Source organism: Hermetia illucens, chromosome 3 (assembly GCF_905115235.1).
Source record: "Hermetia illucens chromosome 3, iHerIll2.2.curated.20191125, whole genome shotgun sequence".
NCBI lineage: Eukaryota > Metazoa > Arthropoda > Insecta > Diptera > Stratiomyidae > Hermetia > Hermetia illucens.
Genome location: NC_051851.1, coordinates 100,531,689 through 100,552,250, shown reverse-complemented (window position 1 = coordinate 100,552,250; position 20,562 = coordinate 100,531,689). Strand labels below are relative to the sequence as shown.

Below are 20,562 nucleotides of genomic sequence, written 5' to 3'. Positions count from 1 at the left end.
TGAACCATCCTTTGGGCAGTTTTTTTTTAACAGCTTCAGACTTGTTGATTTTGGTTACTTTTGTCCGCATTGAGGTTTATATTTTAGAAAATAAGTTAGTAGTGAAAAATTAAAAGCTTTTTGGTTTCAGATGAAAATTAGAGTCGCTATACTTCCCGCAGCGGAATAATGTCACGTAGCTTTTTTTGGCTTAGACTTTTCAAGAAAATTCTCAAAAGTTGCTGGGAATATGTTTTACATGATGTCCAAATTTGATTGGATTCTAATTAATTTTTTCTGCTAAATAAATCCCAAAAACATAGTAAAAGCCTTCAAATGTAGTTTCCCCCTAAAGTTAGTATAAAATAACATCATTCACTTCATGTGTATAGGTTCACGATTCCAAGTTTCCTATCAATGGGTAGGACGCTTTCTGAGAACAGTAAGTGTGATAAACAAACAGAAAGAACTTTCGAGTTTCCCGACAACGAGCTACAGATTAATTCACGTCACCTGAGTCCTGTGCTAAATGATATCTATCCTTGCACAAACATGCTGTTCTCCATTGGAAAAACCTCCAGATCCTAACTCCCCTCACCGCCATTGAACCCTTGTATGCATCCTGGTCACTGCTTGGTGGAGCTTAGTATACATATCTTCAAAGTCTTTTCTTTCATGATGTTATCGAATAGACTAGACCCTTAGGGAACGTTCAAACTGAAAGACAAGTATCGGCTATTCGAATTATCTTTGCCGTTGTAATGTGTATCTTGATAATAAGGCACAGCAAAAAGTCGTAGCCAATTGCAAGGAGTCCGTATAGCCCCAGCACGGAGTATCTTAAAGTGAATTATATTTCTGCGAACTAACTTGGCATTAACTTGAAGATTATGGATTCGGGATTATGGAGGGGACGCGGAGATCAGAGGCAGTCTTTATGTCTATGGAATTTCATATGTTTCGTGTTTCAATGTACTTTTGTTTGACTAGGTTGAGCCAGATACAACACCAAAATGGAAATAGTTGCAATGTAAACTATTACTTGCTACCGGTTTAATTTGCTTATTGGTTCATTAGAACCAGTTGTATACATATGCACATATCTCACTTATGCTAGTCCTAGCTCCTGGCGTTTATACAAACGAGAAGATACATATGTAGCCCTGTCGGAAATTAACGGGTCAGTTTTGAATTTCATATTTGCTCAGTAAATTGAAAATGGGAATTAAACGAAGGAAATGGTTAGAGTGATTGATTGATCAATCGATGATTATTCAAGATGGCCAAGAAGGTCGTATTTATCGTCAAACAAAAATTAATGGTCAATATTAGCTTCGGAATAATAACTTAGAATTTGGTTTCATCTGTGGTTGCGGACATAGAGAGAACTGGATCTGACGAAGATGAGCTGCAAATTGTTAAACGTTCAGTTTCATGGCTGTATAGGTTTCAATTGGTTCGTGGTTGAAAATGAAAATCGACACGAATAACCGTTTGGTATTAGACACGTTGGGCCCATCTTTAATTATCGGATATTGGGGGGAGGTATTCATATTGGGTATTTGATGCACATACATATGGAGTTGCAACAATGACAGTTCACCGTATTTCTAGTTTTCTTAAAAGTCGTGCGTTTAGAAAAGTAGCAATTTCCTCGGCCGATGTTTTTCAATGGTGACATATTATCCCAACAACGGAGGCTCAGCTCCTATCCATATACAAAAAAAATTATCTATGCCTCGCCCCACAGAATGATAATTTGTCTAAATCATACCGAAAATTTAAATTTTAAGGAAACCTCTTGTAGTCATGCGTCTCCCATGGGATCATAAGTGAGCTCTGAACGATATGTTATAGCACTTCTCTAAAAGTTTAAGACTTCGTATATAACAAGGTTTTGTATAAAACAAAATATTATTAAAATCGATTCAATGTCTGTCTGTCGGCTTGTCTGTCTGTCACACTTACTCTACTCGGAAACGGCTGAACCCATTGTCACGAAATTTGGTGGGAAAGTGTGGCCTGTAAATTCCTTTACGTATAACGAGCAGCATCATTTTCTGTGAAAAGGAGGTTCCCCATACAAGCGAATGGGGGATGAATTTGCTTTCCCAGAATGCAGTGATGATGTGTATCAATTCAAAGAGCTGTTACATCGATATAATTTTCCTGGCCGCTTTCGAGATCTGAATACTCAAATTTTAAGTTCGGAGTTTGAGTCGTGAAGCTTCGGCCACGGAAGGGAAATTTATCATGATGGTTGCTCTGTTCTGCTTTGCCACGCTACATGGCTTTCTGGAAAGGAGAAAGTGGCGTTGGTACCGACCATGGGGACCGCATGAGGTCGTTTCTCTCATGAGAATTGTTCGCGAACGGTGTCATTGCTGTCGGTCATCGTCACGTTGAGTGTGAAATTCAATTTTCCTGCTTTTATTGCCCGTAACTGGTCGCACATGAAAATGCAACAACCATGGGTCCAAATGTATCGGTAATTGAAAAAGTTACTAGTGAACAGCGCCTTCGATTGCTCTAATTTGCATCAGGCACATCGAACATAACGTGTGAAGGTTTCTCAGCATTAAGAGGATCAACTAGTCCACTACGCTTTTGCCTAGAGAAGTGGTGTAAGCCCAACACTTTGCCACGTGGAGATAATACTTGCTTTAATTGTTTAGATTTACCGCCGTATCCAACAGCTGAAATACTCTATGAGAAATTAACACTTGCCGTAGAAGAAACGAATGCATTCGGAATTTAATTATGTAATCGCAATTGCATTGCTGACGATGGGCGCAAAGCGTATAAGTAAAGGACACAAACAGACATTTTGTTCGAACGCTTACACGAATTAGATAAATCGGTTATCTAATTGATGGTCATGTGATACTTAAGAAGCACTTTAAACCGCAATGTAAATAACATTTTTTTAGTGTAATATAAATGACATGAGGATGATTTGAAAAGGTCACGCATATGATAAAGCATAAACTTTACCTACAATATTATATCTTAGCGTTAGTTTTACTAAATTTGTCGATCCACTGCATATATCGATTTGTGACAAAATAGAAGAAATGAAATCCAAGGAGGGAAAACCGCCGTTAATGAATCTTCCCAATAATTTTGCTTCTGATTTGAATCTTAATGAAAATTATTTGGTGCATGTTCTATTAGAAATTCATAACCAAATCATCATGTAAAGTAAGGAGATATATAACGAGATCCACGAGCAGCCACTACTACATCTGACATTCGAGTGTACATAAATTGTTTTGTTACAGCCGAAATTTACTGCCAATATAAAATATTGTATCTGAGTTGAAAAAAGAGAACTAGGTTTTTTTCCTTATCCTGAAAATATTTTTATTTTTTCCCGCATACGATCGTTTCGGAGACTACGTGCCTCCTTCCTTAGTGCTAGTACCTAATTAGGTACTATTGTATCTGCTTTATAAGGAGGAGAATGTAACGCAAAACAGTCGTGCAGTCACATTTAAGAATTTTTTCATTTACTTGAGTAAATAGTTTAAATATGTAGTCTTAAGTTACTTTAGTTTCGATTGTGTAATACTAAATTGAATAACAAACTAGTCGGGAAACCGGAAGCTTGACGCTTCAGGTATAAAAGGTATTGTGTCTCCCTATGTGAGGAGCATAACGTAGTTCTCCATTGGCTGATAGCATTGACCCGAGATATCTAAATCGCTCAATTCTGGGCAGATTACTGCCAATGCCAGAACTGAGCGATTTAAATGTCTCGAGTCAATGCTATCAGCCAATGAAGAACTGCGTAATGAAATTATTTCACGCATTAACGCAACCCGTTTTCGATCGTATGGTCACGTAATTCACGCTAACGAGGATTCACTTACCAATATTGGTCTGAACATCGAAGTTAATGGTAACCAACCAAAAAGCCGGCCGAAACAACGGTGGCTTTATACACTGGATGGGGATTTAAAGGCCTCGCGATTACATCCTGATCAAGCATTTGATAAAATAAAATGACGAAACCGATCACGACGGGCCGATCCCGCTTGTGAACTGAAGGCTGAAGAAAAAGAAAAAGATGTGACGAGCAATGAGTGCACGACAGCTCCGTGCCACATAACTAAAAATTCCATTGCCCCCTATTATTTAGAAAGCGATTTAAATAAATCATTTGATGGAAACCCCTGTATTGATGACAGTCAACCTAATACGCTTCACCCTCTGAGTTTAATATAGTATTATTAGCAAATGCCAAGAATATAACCTACATCAAATATAAACAAGTGGGAATACCGGAAGCTCGCGCATCAGGTATAAATGTTTTGTGTTCGTCTTATGTAAGAAACTTCAACGCACAATTTTCTATCCGTACATAGCTACAAATCCAACATATTCCTTCATATTTTTCCAAACTACAAGACGTACGTACATATTACAGGCATGGATATTATGCTCACCCTAAACAAACAAACTGCCTATTTCCGAATACTGTACATATACGAGTATATGCACGTATATAAATTGATCGCACCCATATTTCCGATTTACTTCGTGCACAAAAGCATTCATATGTACATATATAGTACGATATTAAATATCGCTGGTTTAATGTACAAATATCTCTATCTGAATTAGATACTACCCGCAAACTTCATTAGCACGCATGTACTATATACTTACATACTCACAAGTCTGTTTGGAGTAATTGATATTCATATACAAATGACTAAAAAACTAAAACAAAATAATTCGTTCCGACCCCATTCATAAAAACTCATTTCGTTATGGTATTGATGAATTGAAATGTGATGATGACGCCATACAGGTTATGGAATGTACGAAATTCACAAAAACTGACAAAGTTTCACCCCCTATAACTTTGTTAATAATAGTTTGATTTTCTTCAAACTTATGCATTATATTTTTCATTACACCCATGCCAAATTTTATAATGCTGGGATGATCATAAGGGGGGTTGCCGGGTAAATTTCTAAAATGTGGAAATATACTATCATTAACTTTATTTGTGCAGATATCGGAACCGGATGTATTTTGAGGCCTAGATTTCGTAGAGATGCAACGCTGTGATTTTTTTCAGACTTTTCGGTTGGATAGGTTCTGAGAACGAGACCTGTTACACTTTTTGGGGGTCATATTTTGAACCCTCACTCCCCTATGTTTCACCCAATAACAAATATGGAACCAATTTCGAAAAGTACTAATTGAGCCCTTTAATTTGATACCCCACATGACCACATTTCATGAAAAAAAATGTTGCACCCTTCATTCACATGTATGGGAAACCCCCCCCTTAAACTTAACACAAAATGGCGCCACTCACTGCATGTAAAGGGAACAACAGATCACACATTCCTACCAATTTTTGTGATAATCGGTGTAGCCGTTTCCGAATAAATCGGCTGTGACCGACAGACAGACAGACAGACGGACAGACAGTTTGACACTGTCTGAATTCGAGCAAATGCTTGATAATCTTGTTCTCGACGCAAGGGGACGAAGTCCAAAGGTGATTGCTGGTGATATCAATGCTTGGGCCCTAGAGTAGAGTAGCAGAGAATCAAATGCTAGGGGCGGAGTTTAATAGAACCTTTCGCGCAGATGGACATAGTTTTGGCTAACAAAGGTGCTCTAAACACCTTCCAGAAAGGGGGGTCAGGCTCAGTTGTAGACCTTGTCAGCCCTTCGCTGGCGCGTGGTATGTCCTGGTGCTTCAGCGAACACTACACCCACAGTGATCACCAGGCAATCTTCTTTGAGACGTGTGTCGAGCCTCAGGCCAAAGAGCTATCATGCCCGAAACCGAAAAAGGTTTCAGACTTGTCTGCAAAATCTTTGGATGAGCAGACCTTCATAGACGTGTGGTTAGATCAGCCTGATAAAGCAGGCGGCTCTACAGAAAGAGCCATGTGGCTCAATGCATCCCCAAAGCATGTGACGCGTCCTTGCCTAGGAGGTGCTCATTCCCCAGTAGAAGACCAAACTACTGGTGGAATGATGAACTGACCTGTCTTCTATTAGCCTGCCACCGAGCAGATGAGCGGCTCAGAGGGCGGTAGGTAGAGTCGATCAGGGGCAGAAAGAGTGCGCCTATAAGGCAGCCCACAAAACCCTCAAGCTCGCCATCCAGCGAAGCAAGAGGAAATGCTTTAAGGAGCTCTGCTCAGAAGCGGACGTCAACCCTTGGGGGAGAGTTTATGGAATCGTGATGGGACGATTCAGAAGCCGTTCATCTTCGCAGGTCACGTGACCCACCCTCTTCCTGAAAATTATCCAGGGGTTATTCCTCCATCAAGAGGAGAGCACCGACACATTCCACCTCTGAATGTGACGGCAATCCCGCCAGTTACCAGAGACGAGCTGCTGGAGATCTGCGGTAGAATAAGAGACAATAAAGCGCCGGGCCTGGACGGAGTACCGAATAAGGCCCTTAAGCTTGCCGTGAAATCCAGGCCGGACATGTTCGCTGAGTTGTTCGAAGCGTGCATGTCCGAGGGAATATTTCCAGCGGTATGGAAGCGACAGAAGTTGGTACTTCTGGCGAAGCCTGGTAAACCTCCAAGTGAACCATCCTCATACCGACCCATATGTCTTTTGGGCACAGTGGGGAAAATGTTAGAGCGGGTAATCTATAATAGATTACTCCTGGTTGTTGAGGCCAAAGCGGCCTTTCAAATCGGCAGTATGGGTTCCGAAAAGCCAGATCAACCATTGATGCCATCAAATTGGTTACTGGCTTGGCCGAAGATGCAATCCACAGAAAGAGCAGTACTAGCAAGTATTGCATAGCAGTCACCCTGGACGTAAAAAGTACATTCAATTCGGCCAATTGGAGTCTAATACGAAAATTCTTAGCGAAGGTTGGTATACCCGCTTATCTCGTTGCTATCGTCGATAGTTATTTAACTGAAAGGAGGCTCTGGTATTGCATCGATGACGGACCCCAGGAGTACGTTGTTTCCGCGGGTGTCCCACAGGGCTCCGTATTGGGCCCACTCATGTACAACGATATACTCAATCTCCCCCTTCATGTACAACGATATACTTAATCTTCCCCTTCCGGAGGAAGCCACGGTGGTGAGTTACGCTGACGACATAGCACTGGTTATTGTCGCAAAGCATCTCAAGCTAGGCAATCACCTCACCCGACTGTCCAAATTATGATGGAGTCCCAGAGGACCCAGAGCATGTATTCTTCCACTGTCCGAGATTTGTGGAAGAAAGGAGGAATCTAGAGGAGACTCTAGGAGAGTTGCTGGTGCCAGAAAATCTGGTGCCGAAAATGCTAGCACATAAAGAGAATTGGGATGCGGTCAACTGCATGATCGCATCTATTCCAGATACATTGCGAAAGGCAGAGGAAAGGAGAAAAACGCGACCACGTGCGCCGCGCATAGAAGAAATAGGATTAAGCTAAAGTGAGCTGACTCCGCCCCGTGATGTAATACCTGATGGTGGTTCCGCGGGGCAGGGAGCGAGTCGGGAGTGCGTTTAGTGGGTAAAAATCCCACATGCTGGTGTATCCAGACCAGTGTCTTTTGAAGATTTCCACTTCCTCAAAAAACAAAAACAAGTCGGAATACCGGAAGCTCGCGCTTCGGGTATAAAGGTTTTGTGTTCATCTAATCTAAGAAATTTCAACGCATATTTTTCTATCCGTATACAGCTACAAAACTACGAGGCATATGTACATATTACAGCCATAGATATGGCGCTCACCCTAAACAAACAAACTGTCTATTTCCGAATATTGTACATTTATATGCACGTATATAAAGTGATCGTACCCATATTTGCGGTTACTTCTTATATCTATCTGAATTAGGCACTACCTGCAAAGTCCATTACCACGCATGTACTATATACCTACATACACACATGTCTCGTTGGAATAATTGATATTCATATACGAATGACTAAAAAACTAAAACAAAATAATCCTTTTCCACCCAATTCATACGAACTTACTTCGTTGTGGTATTGGTATTGATGGATTGATATGTGATGATGACGTCATGCAGGTTGTAGGGTGCACGAAATTCGCAAAAAATTGTAAAGTTTTACCCCCTATAACTTTATTAATAATAGTTTGATTTTCGTCAAACTTGACCAAATTGTGGATTACGTTCTTCGTTATACGCACGCCAAATTTTGTAGTTCTGGGATGAACATAAGGGGGGTGCCGGGTAAATTTCTAAAATGTGGAAATATACTAGCCCCCCTTAAACTTAATACAAAATGGCGTCAGTTGTTGCATGTAAAGGGAACAGCAGATTACATACTTCTACCAATTTTCGTGACAATCGGTCCAGCCGTTTCCGAATAAATCGGCTGTGACAGACAGACAGACAGACGGACAGACAGACAGACAGACAGACAGACAGACGGACAGACAGACATCGAATCGATTCTAATAAGGTTTTGTTTCACACAAAACCTTAAAAAAGGGGGAAAGGCAGACAGACAGACGGACAGACAGACATCGACTCGATTCTAATAAGGGTGAAGCGATGGCGGCTTTACGGTTTCTTACCAGGGCAGAGGCAAATCGTCAGACGCTGCCTCACCTCTGCCCTGGGAGCAGCGTGACCGTAGCGGCTCGCAGATGTTGAGTGCTCCTTTATATAATTCACAGAACACGACATGACTACGAATTACTACAACTACTACTACGACCAGGAAAGAGGGAGTAAGTTGCTTCCCATTTGGTCCGGTCCTGCATTAAGTTGATGCGGACTTAGGACCCCATCATTCCTAAAACGAATACTTAAAAAAGGCTTGGAAGAACTAGATTCTTCTTACACCTAGGATGAACTAAATGTTTTACACAAAACCTTAAAAAGGGCTGCAAATAGGTAGATTCTTCACAAATGCGACTTTAATATTTCACGCGAATGTCAATTTTTCCCGTTAATTATGACTTCAGCATCTTATTTGCATGGCTTTGGAAGCAGTAAATTGGCGCGAAATTTTGAACTCCTATAACTTTGGCGTTAATGGCCAGATTTCCATGAAATGTACGGAATATCGTCCTCTATCCTGGTACAAATTCCGGAAGTCCTAGGATGAATTCAATGGGGTTTTCCAGTCAATTTCTAAAAGTTGGTAATATACTTTAAGTAAGTTTATTTGAGCAGATATGGGACATAGTGCGAGGCCTAGATTTCATCTAAGCGCACCATCTTGATTTTTTTCGAATTTTTAGGTTGGGTAGTTTCTGAAAATTAGTACTGTCTCACTTTAAGTGTGTGCATTTTGACTCATCACCCGCGCACTTTGCAATTCACGACTAAACTAATATCGGTTGCGGAAAGTATTAATCGAGACCTTTCATTTGATACCCTACTCGACTATATCCGGTGAACAAAATTTTTGCATCCCCCCTTTGAATGTATGGGGAGCCCACCTTTAAAATCCACCTAAATTTATGCTACTCGCTGTATGCGTGGGATTTCATAGTTCCCATCTGTCCACCAAATTTCGTTCGGATCTGTTAAGCCATTTTAAAGAAAAGTGCGTGTGACAGGCAGACAGACAGACTGACTGACTGGCAGACAGACCATGAATCGACTTTAATACGGTTTTGTTTTACACCCTTAAAAAGGCTCATCGAAATTTCACGCAGAAGCATGAATACGAATTAAAAGAAACCATTTACTTTTTTTGTGAATTTCAAATTTTAACTTATCAGCTTTGATTTTATTTAGTGTGCAAAAATTATGAGAAAATAAATGTTTGTTTCATTCATAGTTTTAAGATAAAAAACAATTCAAGATGATACATATTTAAAAGAGTTAAGTTCATAACCTTGATGCATAATTTTTTTTGTCATTTTTCAAGTAAACCATGGTTTATCTGGGGACACGACCGAGCATATTGCATTTAAATGAAAATTTTTTGTTTGGGATGAGTTGTTCTGAGCCCACCTTCTACTTGATGACGGACTGCACTTATTTGAGAACCAACTTACTCCTTCTATTCAGTGCGCGGACTACTCTGTTCGTGGCGAGCGCCCAGTACTTTCAAAAATTATAATTTGGCTTTGACAATCGCAGGGCAGAGGCGATCTCATCAGACGCTGCCTCAGTGCCTCTACCCTGCGGGGCAGCGTGACCGAAAGCGGCAACGGATGGCATTTAGCTCGTTTTTATTGAATTCAAAACCCGCGAAGGGTATGAATTATAAGGACCGTTGCTTCTCAAATAAGTGCAGCCCGCCATCAAGCAGAAGGTGGGCTCAGGACAACTCATCCCAAACAAAAAATTTTTATTTTATTAGCTTAAACCAGTTTAGGTTCTAACCAGGCGATTTCGGTCGTTATAATTCATAAGCGAGCGAGCAGGCGGCGCGAGATATTGGGCTGCACATTAATAAATGCAAAATGAAGTATACGGTGACAATGTCAACGCCAAGAACTAAAGAACGAACAATATCGAATCGCACTGGTCAAACGAAAACACTAAAGATTATCATTTTGAAATAAATTCCAAATTTTATTCGTGAATAATATTTTTTCCTAAATCCATTTTCCTTTATAAATGCCTGTCCTTGCAAAATGCCTTCTTGTTCTTTTCACTAATAAATGGGATCTTACAAGATACTATAATGAATACTATAGAATGAATAGATTTGTTTTAAGTTTTAGTCAAGTATTTCATCAGCTTTGATTTATTTGTGGCGCAGCAGGGTTAACAATATTCGAAATTTATTTCGAATGTTGTTAATGCGAACAAATAGATGACGCAGCCGGCGCTCTCCGTGGCATATTCGAGCTCGCCACGAGAGGGGAAAACTAACGGTGAAACTTCCGTTGGTTTGTTGCAAACGGCTCTTAGAAAATCGATTGCGACCTACTGATCGCAGCTGCCAACCAGACACTTTCTTAAACTATCTTTTGTAAATTAATTGGACGTGCTTCCTAAATTACTTTTTGTAAATTAATTTCATAAAAAAATTGTTTTGGTCATTCCATCTACTTTTGTTGTGGTTATAATTTTTCTCATTCCCAACTACTAGCGCCGAGGGAAATGGATTTGATGAAGCACAGCCAGAGGGTACGACACAAGTAAATTCAATTATCACCTTCAGAATTTCAGTGTTCCAGGGAAACTTCCAAATAGTCATTTAGATTTTAGATTTTCGGCTGGAAAGTCCTTTTAGTCGAGCGCTCCTCGCTTCGTAGTGCACTCGAGGAATACTGACGTTGGGGAGCGTGCTTGCTCACTCCCAAAAGCTGCCGCTACTTTTACGTTTTTTAACGACCTTTTATTGGATCCTAGAATAAAAACTAATAACAAGTATTGAAATTTTAGAGCTATACTTCAGATGTATTCCTCAGCAATGCTACAGAATACATTATTAAAACAAGTCGGAATATCAGAAGCTGGACGCTTCACTTCTAAATGTTCATTTTTCAAACAAGTGACATTTGATATTGTAGCAGTCTCCTGGCTAAGGGATTAGGAAAGGAAAGGTTAGCTTTCTTTGTACTATGCCATCTGCAATAAGATCTCTCTTACTGTCGTAATTTTAAGGTGCCTGTGGATGTTTTCATTTTTTCATAAACCAAGGTGCATTGGTGATCATCCGCAGTATCTTGGGTTGGGGCTCTCTGTAGTAACTCGTTATCAGATGTCCACGCTGATCCCCACAGCTGAATTGCGTAAGTCCATATTTGTTTTATGACGGCTTTGTTGAGCAGGCGCGTATACTCAATTCATGGCTTAGAGTTTGTATTTTGAAGCCAATAGATATTTGATGAGGTACAGGGTGTGGCAGCATAACTTCCTTTTTTAAAATGCGCGCCACTCAGTTAGTTGATGTCATAGCGGAGCGCTAGTGGTCTCGTTCAAGAGGGGATACTGTAAAGTTTTGTCCCGACATGGTTCAGTCGCCATCATGTGTTGGAATAGTGAGGAGCGTGCCTTTGCCGTTGAGGTTTACTTTTCAAGCGGATGTTCGGTTATTACAACACAGCGTGCATTTCGGAATCGCTTTAATTTAGCCCCGTTGGCTCCCGTCGCAGACCGCAAATCAATTGTTACACGGGTCACTACATGCAGACAAACTGCAAGTGCGACAAAAGGAAGAACTGGAGTCCCTCGGCCCGTTAGATCACCTGAGAACATTGAAGCAGTGAGAGCGTCAATGTTGCGATCGCCACGGCGTTCTGCGCGCAAACACGCATCTGCGATGAAGCCCATTTTCATTTGTGTGGGTCGGTTAACAAACAAAACATGCGCTACTGGGCTGACACCAACCCTCGAGAATTGCCTCAAAAGCCTTTGCATTCACCCAAAGTCACAGTGTGGTGTGCAATTTCCTCAGCTGGAATTATTGGTCCCTGGTTTTTTGAGGAAAATGAGGTTACAGTGACAGTGAATTCGGACCGGTATATAAACATGCTACAGAATTTTTTTTCCCACGGCAAGAAAATTTGGATTTGGGGAACACTTGGTTCTAACAAGACGGTGCACCAGCACACACTTCAAGAGCATCGATGGCTCTTTTGCGGGAACACTTTCCAGAGCGCCTTATCTCAATTAGAGGCGATTTGGAATGGCCGGCACGCTCTCCCGATTTGTCCTCTTGTGATTTTTTTCTGTGGGGTTTTTTGAAATCCCGTGTTTATGTGAACCGTCCACGAATCCTACAAGATTTGAAGACCAACATCCATGAAGAAATTGCCAACATAACACCTGCTATGCTAACAAGAGTCATGACAAACGCCAGAAATCGGTTTACGCAATATATGGAGAATGGGGGACGCCACCTAACAGATTTGATCTTCAAAACAATGTAAATAAAAACTTTAGACATGTACCTACATTATAAAAGATAAATAAATATTTTCCGATGCATACAATAGTTTTTTTTGAGTTTTGAAAAAAGGAAGTTATGCTGCCGCACCCTGTACTTTACCTCATTCTTTTGTGAAATCATTACGTTATTGACTGAGCGCAGTTTTGTCGGTTCAGAGTGTGACATGACAGTACTTGGTTAGGCTTACGCGAATTTTGCTATTTGTTAGTCAGATTTCAATCCAGCTTACATGAATTTGTAAGCTTTTTTATTCTAGTGATCAAACCATCGTGCCACACTTTGTCGAAGGTTTAAGCCACATCCAAAAAGAGCATTGAGTAATGCTTTCTATCCTCCAATCTACTCCTTGTTTCAGAGACGATCCTATGAATTTAACTATAGTCCACAAACTAGAATTATTAAAAAATATTAAAAGATCAATTTTTGGTGCTGTGTTAAACTTTTTTTTGTGAATTTTGGTGTTTTTTCACGGCTTTTCCAATGAATAAAAAAAACTACTGAATGAATCGCAATTATCCTAGTTTGCGGACCGTATAAATATCTTTTGAATAAGTCCTGAAAATTTGAAAGAATTTCGTTTGATAGATTTTGGGCTATGGTGGCACCCGATTTTCAACATGCAGTTTCGAGAAAAACGCATTTAAAAAGAAGAATGCAATTTTTAGCCATAAAACCTTAACTGACCATTAATCTATTATACCTAATCTATAAACCTTAGGTTTCTTCAAGAAATACGTGTACAGCCTTGGCTTCAGTTCTTATCCTTTTAGCGAAGTCATTCGAATGTCATTTGGTTATAAATACGCGCTTTATTACGGCGATCGACATGAATCTGACATGTGACTTATCACGTGTTTAACGCTATAATTTGCGAACGACTCCGAATATCAAAAAATTACTTTACCCATATATTCTACACTATGTCTAGATACAACTGAAGCCAAAAAAAATTCGATTCCGCGGATCCGATCCGACACACGGGATGACCCCCTTAACTCCATTTGCAGTAAGGGAGGAATAGGTTTTGCAAATGTCACAAAATGCGAGCAGGTCTCTTCAGCCTTCTTGAAGCTTTTGAGAAGGAAAAACCAGATTACGCAATAGGCGAAAAACCAGGTAAGTAACTTTGTAACTCCTGTTCCCGTTGATCCTTAAGTGCTTGATGGAGTGACCGACTTGCTTTGGCCAATTGGTTTTTCAGGTCCGGAAATCTGTGGGCCTGTCATTGTCTTCTCAACTTGGGCTTCACTTTGACTAGCTGTAGTATGCGATGTGGTGTGATACTTTTTGGGAGATTCGCGAGACATTGGCGTGGTATAAAAAACTGTGTATCCACGATGATTGCTTCGTTGAATTTCAACAGGGCTTTGCCTACTTCACCTCTCGTTTTCAAGGGAGTATTGAATCATTTATAAGTGCTTGTATACTTACAGAAATTCAACCGGTTCGTTGATTTAGTTGTTACTTTCTTACTTATATTACTTGTTACGGGATGTGCGCTGTGAGTGTGATAATGAGGGGCAAGTGGTCGAAAAATAGTTCATACGATGGTTCGCTCGTTATCAGTTCCCATCTCAAGTTTTTAGTAAGACTAAAGTCAATCAAGTTTCGTCGATCTGCTGGTCAATAAGTGCGCTGTCCAGATGGGACGATGTCAAGTCTGGCATCTTGGACTAGCACCTTCCACAACTGTCTACCTTTGGTAGTGACCAGTATATATCCCCAATAAGTATGGATATAGACTGGTCTTGGGATACTTGAGTGTCAGTTTATATTTTGGAGGACAGTTGTTCGCAGTAATGTTTATTTCGCTCCACTCCAATAGTCGGATTGAAGTTGATTAAAGATAATCTTCTAAGAAACAGCGTTTAATGCAGGATCTGATGAGTGCTCTGGTGCCTCCCTAGGTTTTCCCTCTCGGATACTTAGTATCATACAAGCAATACCCATCAATTTGAAAATTGTTTTTGGAAGTCAGCTGCATTTCGGAAATGGGCATTATGTCGATTTCTTCGTCAAACAGGAAGCGTCGTATTTCCAGTACTGCTTTTTGCATTCCATTGACATATTTTGAGTTGGTTCATTTGTTTTTGAGGAGCACCTGAAAGGTCTGGGTCAGGTGACGCATTATTTTTTGCATCATGTTTTCGGTCGAATTCATAAATTGGTTCATCATTTAAATCAGTTTGAGGAGAAGCCCTTCCAGATTGTGAGAAGCTTCTTTTGGCTTTGAGGTGCAGACTTCAAAATTCTAGCATATCTCGCCTTGTCTCGGCAGGTTAAATTCGTTGTTTCGGTTGCGATTTTTGCTTAATTCCAGTAATAACGGGCTTTTCTTGCAATTAGCTGCTGTATGTAGATCTCCACAAGTGACACAATCACTGCGTAGAGTGTAGTATGTTTTTGTGCGACCAACTTCTTGACAATTTTGACACTGTACTGGGCCGGGTCTTTCCATCGGGTTCGAATTTCACTCCGTAGAGTGGCTGGGAAATGTTATCGCGGTTTATGATATTAGGTACCAACCTCACCCTTCAAAACTTCTTTAATTTCTGGCAAATCTACCTCTGATTCGATCCCTTTTAGCACTACTATGATGCCTTTGGAGCTTTTCAATTGCTATGTGCCCTGTTTGCCTTGTTTGTCAAAGCTGGCTATTATTTTTCTGTAGTTGTTTTCGTCGAATATTTGCATTTTTATTTCATGGATGGAGCCTTTCACGGGTGGGACTACGTGGTAAGTGTTTTTAATAATTAATCTTGGGAGATTGTCGACAAATTTATTGGTGTTTTTTTTATCTCTGGTATTTTGGCAGTGGTTTTAGTTTTGGCGTGCTTTCATCCGCTATTTTTTCTTGGTTTGGTGAACATTTGAGAATAGACTACTTTATTGAAATTTATAATTTCTAAAGAAAAGTTTTTATTTGAGAGGGATTGAATTGGGGGAAAAAAATTACGTGAGCACAAATTGTACATCGATAAGTGTGTTCCCACTTTGGAGTTACGCCTAATGAAGGATACCAGAACCAGAACCCCTCATAGTCCATCTGTCCGACCGTCTGTCCGCCTGTCCAATTTACTCGAAAACGGCTGAACTATTGTCACATAATTTCCTGAGTGGTATATGAAGCCCTTTACATTCAAAAGTGCGTGTTGAGTCTGAAGGGGGTCCCCTCCAATTTTCGTAAGGGCTGTGTAAAACGGGGGGTCAAAATGTGAAAACTTAAATTTAGACAAGACTTAATTTCCGAAACAACAATTCGAAAATATGAAAAAAATTAGGGCGATATGTCTATATGAAATTTAGGCCTCAAAATAATGTCCCATTCCAATATCTGCTGAAATTAACTTAATAATAGTATAATAGTGTATTACCACCTTTTTAAAATTGGCCAGAAAACCTTGCTAAGTTTATCTTTGGAGTACCAAATTTTGCAGCATAGTAGAGAATAGAGAGAATAAAGTAGAGAGTAGTAGAGAATAATAAAACTGGTTATCAGTACTAAAGTTACGGCAGTTCAAACTTACCAAATTTTCGAGAATTTACTGCACTTTAAGCTATGCAAATAAGAAGCTGGCGTCATAATTAACGAGAATAATTGACATACGATATATATGAAGAAGCTACTTTTCTTCAATCCCTTTTAAGGTTTTATGTACAACAAAACCTTATTAGAATCGATTCAATATCTGTCTGTCTAACTGTCTGTCTCTCATACCTGATTTATTCGAAAACGGCTAAGGCTATTGTCACGAAATCCAATGAGAGCATGTGGTCTGCGGCGCCATTTCGTGGTGAGTTTAAGGGAGGCCTCTCCATATATGTGAAGGGGGGTGTACATTTTTTTTCACAGAATATGATCATGTGGAACCAATAGAAGACCTTGATCAGTACGTTTCGAAACCGATCTTATCTCTGATATTGGGTGAGATCAATCGAACCCCCTCAAGTTTATCCAAATTTGGTAATATCCGAAGTAATAATGTACAATAATACACGCAATTTGAAAAAATTTGCTATTATTAACAAAATTATAGAAAATCAAAATTTTGCATTTCACGTGAATTTATCGCGGTCTAAGATGCATAGCAAATTCTCACAGATGAACACAAAATCTTTATACTCCCTCGTTTTCGGTGAATTACTTTGCATATGAAGTTGACCATTATAAATACAGTACTTTCTTTTTTTCGAAAAGGACGTCGTACCAGAATTTTTAACATTTTGAACAAGAAATTGTCATAAAGTGGAAATTCCTCACATAAGGAAATACAAATATTTCATACCTGAGACGTTCAGCTTCCGGATTACCGACTTGTTTTCAGAAAATAGTCGCTTTCAAACAATAGGGCTCACTTTTAAGCCTTCCAAAACAGATCAATATCGTCTGTAAGGTTGTGGGATTAGAGTTTAAAGTGTATGTACCATAAACACAAACAGCTTCCGTTTTCAGAACCTATTCAGTCCAACAATCTGGGAGTACAAATTTTTGCTTAATTACGAAATAAACCCATAACGCTCGATACGATATCAACCCTTACCAGTTGGGGTTCAAAGATACAATAAATGTCCCTCAAACATGTTTTATACACTCCGTCTTTGTACCTTGGCTTGAAATTTTAATTTGGTTTGAATAGTAAGAGTCATAAAAATTGAATGGAATGGGATACAGGGAGATTTTCAATGTAGCTTCAGACTCTAAGCCGCGGGGATAAGTTGTAGGAATTCTCGAAAATTTGAGTGTCGAATTATCATAGTTAGTCCTCAACAATACCTCGAATAGGGACTAACTTCACGCCGAAGACTTTTGGCGATCGAAAATGGACTATGATTGATCGGCAATGTGCTTTTGTACTCTGGTAAGTTCCAAACGGCTACCGCAAGGCGTGCCCTCTTGGTACAAAAGCCGGTTTCTGACAGACTTCTGACTGCGAGATTCTCGTGCAGGTTAAGTCCCACCACAATCGTACAATGCTATGCATCAAGGGAGCTTTCCAGTATAGGGGAGAATGACTTCTTTTACGAGCAATTACATGCAGTTCGGGAGGGGCTTCCTTAGGGTGACATTGTGATCGTGACGTGTAAATGGAATGCCAAAGTGGACTCTGACAATACCTTGTTCGGACATGTGATGTGGAAGCATGGGCTTGGCGACCATAACGATAATGGCAGGAAGTTTGTGGATTTCTATAACTTCCACCTCCATTTGTGGCCCATTGTTCGAGCACAGAGCCTGCCATAAGGTCAGTTAGGTTTCAACTGGACAACACCGTACGAGCAATCAGATTGATCACTTCGCGATCATCGGTATATTTAGGTGTTGCTGTGACCCCCAAGTTCAATATCGACCGCTTTTATGATCCCGCTGTAGCTAGATAGTAGAAGAAGTTGTGTACTCCGTGACGAAAATAAATTTGCGAACGATGGCGGGTAGGTGCGGTTACCGCGCTATACCCTACCATGAGGTAAATGGTAACCATGTACGTATAAATGCTATGAATATAATTGTAATCGAGTATTTGGCATTTGGCATTAATTATCAGAAATTTAATACAAGTTTCGGTGAACAACACCTAACATATCTGCCAACATCACCGTGAAACTTAATCGAAGGGTTGGATTTTTGTTCCAATGTCGTAAGTACAAATACATAGTTCCATACCTTTTATGAATTTTTATAAGAAGTTTTCTTCTTTTTCTGAACGATCAGTGAGTTCTTGGCAAACCTAGATGTCACTGGGGTTTTGGTCACGGGTTATCAGACATAAACTTAGCAATGACATTTGCTTGCGGATAAATCCGGCTGTATGCTGTAGTTGGTTGTTTATAGGGGCAATATCTCTAGCAGATCCCCAAACTAAAGTTTCGGCCTAAAATAACTGAACAACCTTTAGCGTTTAGTTTTAGTTGCACTCATATCCCTCCCTTTGTTATTTCCGGCTTTTGTTTTTAAAGATATACGTCAAGGACGTCTTGTATAAGAACAGTGAATACATATCCCCTACTGTGGATCAAACGCCATTACGCAAATAGCTCATAATCATCATTTAGACTGTCTTACTGACGGAACAATTTTTTCCGCTTACATCGTCTCTTCTCAAAAGACCTTCGGAAGAGATACTATAAATATGCATGGTAGGGTCGGTAATCGTCTACCCCACAAAATCCATGGATAAGCCATTTGAAATCTTATTCACTGAATCCTACAACATCTGGCAGAATCGTAAGGATATCCTTCAGATATGCATGCTACAGATGACAATCTGAACGGCGAGAATTATTGAATAATCTGCCACAAGTAACTTGCAAAGAACCTGAAACAAACAAGGATTTAAGAACTTTAGGAACAGAACACACACATTTCTTGAGATATGTATTTTGCGAAGCGACTTGAAGTGGATGCCCAAATTAAAGCTTCTCCGTCAACATTAAGTCGAATTTCCGGACTCCCAAGTTTGCTCTTTTCTTTTCTCTTTGTTTATTAATGCGAAAAGAAGAATGTTGCATAAATTACATTATTTGCAAGATCCGCAAAAGACGAAACAATTTGTTGTAACTTCGTTGCCCTGCCATGAACTCGCGTTCCCATAATTAACTTCATTCTCGTGTTAGAAAATAGCTCTCTTTTGCTACATTCCTTCCATTGTAATCTTGGAATTAGATGCAGAAGTCTTTTAAACGTTGGATGGCACTTCCTTCGTTCGTCCTTTGTACTGAGCGCGTTTTCGAAGATTGGGAAACTTGTTCGTGTTGGCATCAGGGTGTTATCTAAGAATGGAAAGTTATTTTTGTGGCATTTGGAAATAATGCGGTGAATTAGATTAGTAACGATTTCGAACTTTTTAAGGATATGCACAGATGTAAAGCGAAGCTAACTGAATAAGCGCAGAGCCTCAGTTGAAGTTCTAAGTTGTGAACTTTTTACTTCGCTAATTTATTAAATGGATTTATCTTCCTCTCACTCGAAAACCTTTATTTTTCGCTAAAGTCCCTTATTCAGAAGTAACAGTGCAGCTGTGAAATACCAAACACTTTAATTGCTTATACTTGAGAACTGAGCCCTAGGAGGATTTTTCGTCCCTGATGATGGATTGTCTGTGAAAGCAGTCCCTGGCCGAGCTATTCTCACATATGATAGCACTCCACTTTTGGTGTTTGGTAGATGTTGGTTAATCTGATAAATAGATTGTTCAGTATGCGCTATGCGTAGAGGTTCAACAATTCAATATCCCTAAAAGCTGTCTGATATACTCACTCACGCCATGGCTCCATCTCAGGCAGAGCCTACCAGGCCCACTTTTTCTACGATAGATATTGTCCTTATAGAGTTTCCGGGCTGGATCATCTTCGTTAACACGGATTAAGTGACCCGTCCACCGTAATTCGCAATTTTTCTTGCTAAGAACCCAGAGGAATAAATAAAGATGGGCAAGACCATAGTCTTGTACAGTATGAGCGGAACAATTTTTGTACGCTGAAATAGGCTCGGTTGGCTGGCAACAACCATGCGTGGATTTCATCGTCGTAGCTGTTATCGGTTGTGATTTTCGGACCTAGACAGTAGAAATTTTCAACTGTCTCAAAGTTGTAGTCTCCTATCTTTATACTTCTCATTTGACCAGTGCCTTTGCTCTTTGGCACTGATATTATCACCATGCATTTCGGCTTGTCTTCATTAATGTGCAGCCAAAGATCTCGCACCGTATGCTCGATCTGGATGAAGGTAGACTGTACATCTCGAGTTGTTCTTCC

General features: G+C 40.0%; 1 protein-coding gene across 2 annotated transcripts in view; it reads left to right on the top strand.

Moving 5' to 3' along the window:
* Positions 1–20,562, top strand: part of LOC119653159 (neuropeptide F receptor) — a 276,920-nt gene that overhangs the window by 143,505 nt on the left and 112,853 nt on the right. Inside the window, exon 1 of one of the 2 annotated variants that reach the window (XM_038057699.1) lies at positions 10,988–11,042. The exons of the other annotated variant lie outside the window; for it this stretch is intronic. Coding sequence (XP_037913627.1) covers positions 11,016–11,042 — 27 coding nt within the window. The 5' untranslated portion in view covers positions 10,988–11,015. Of the gene's footprint in view, positions 1–10,987; positions 11,043–20,562 lie in introns of those variants that run through there. 2 annotated transcript variants of the gene reach the window in all.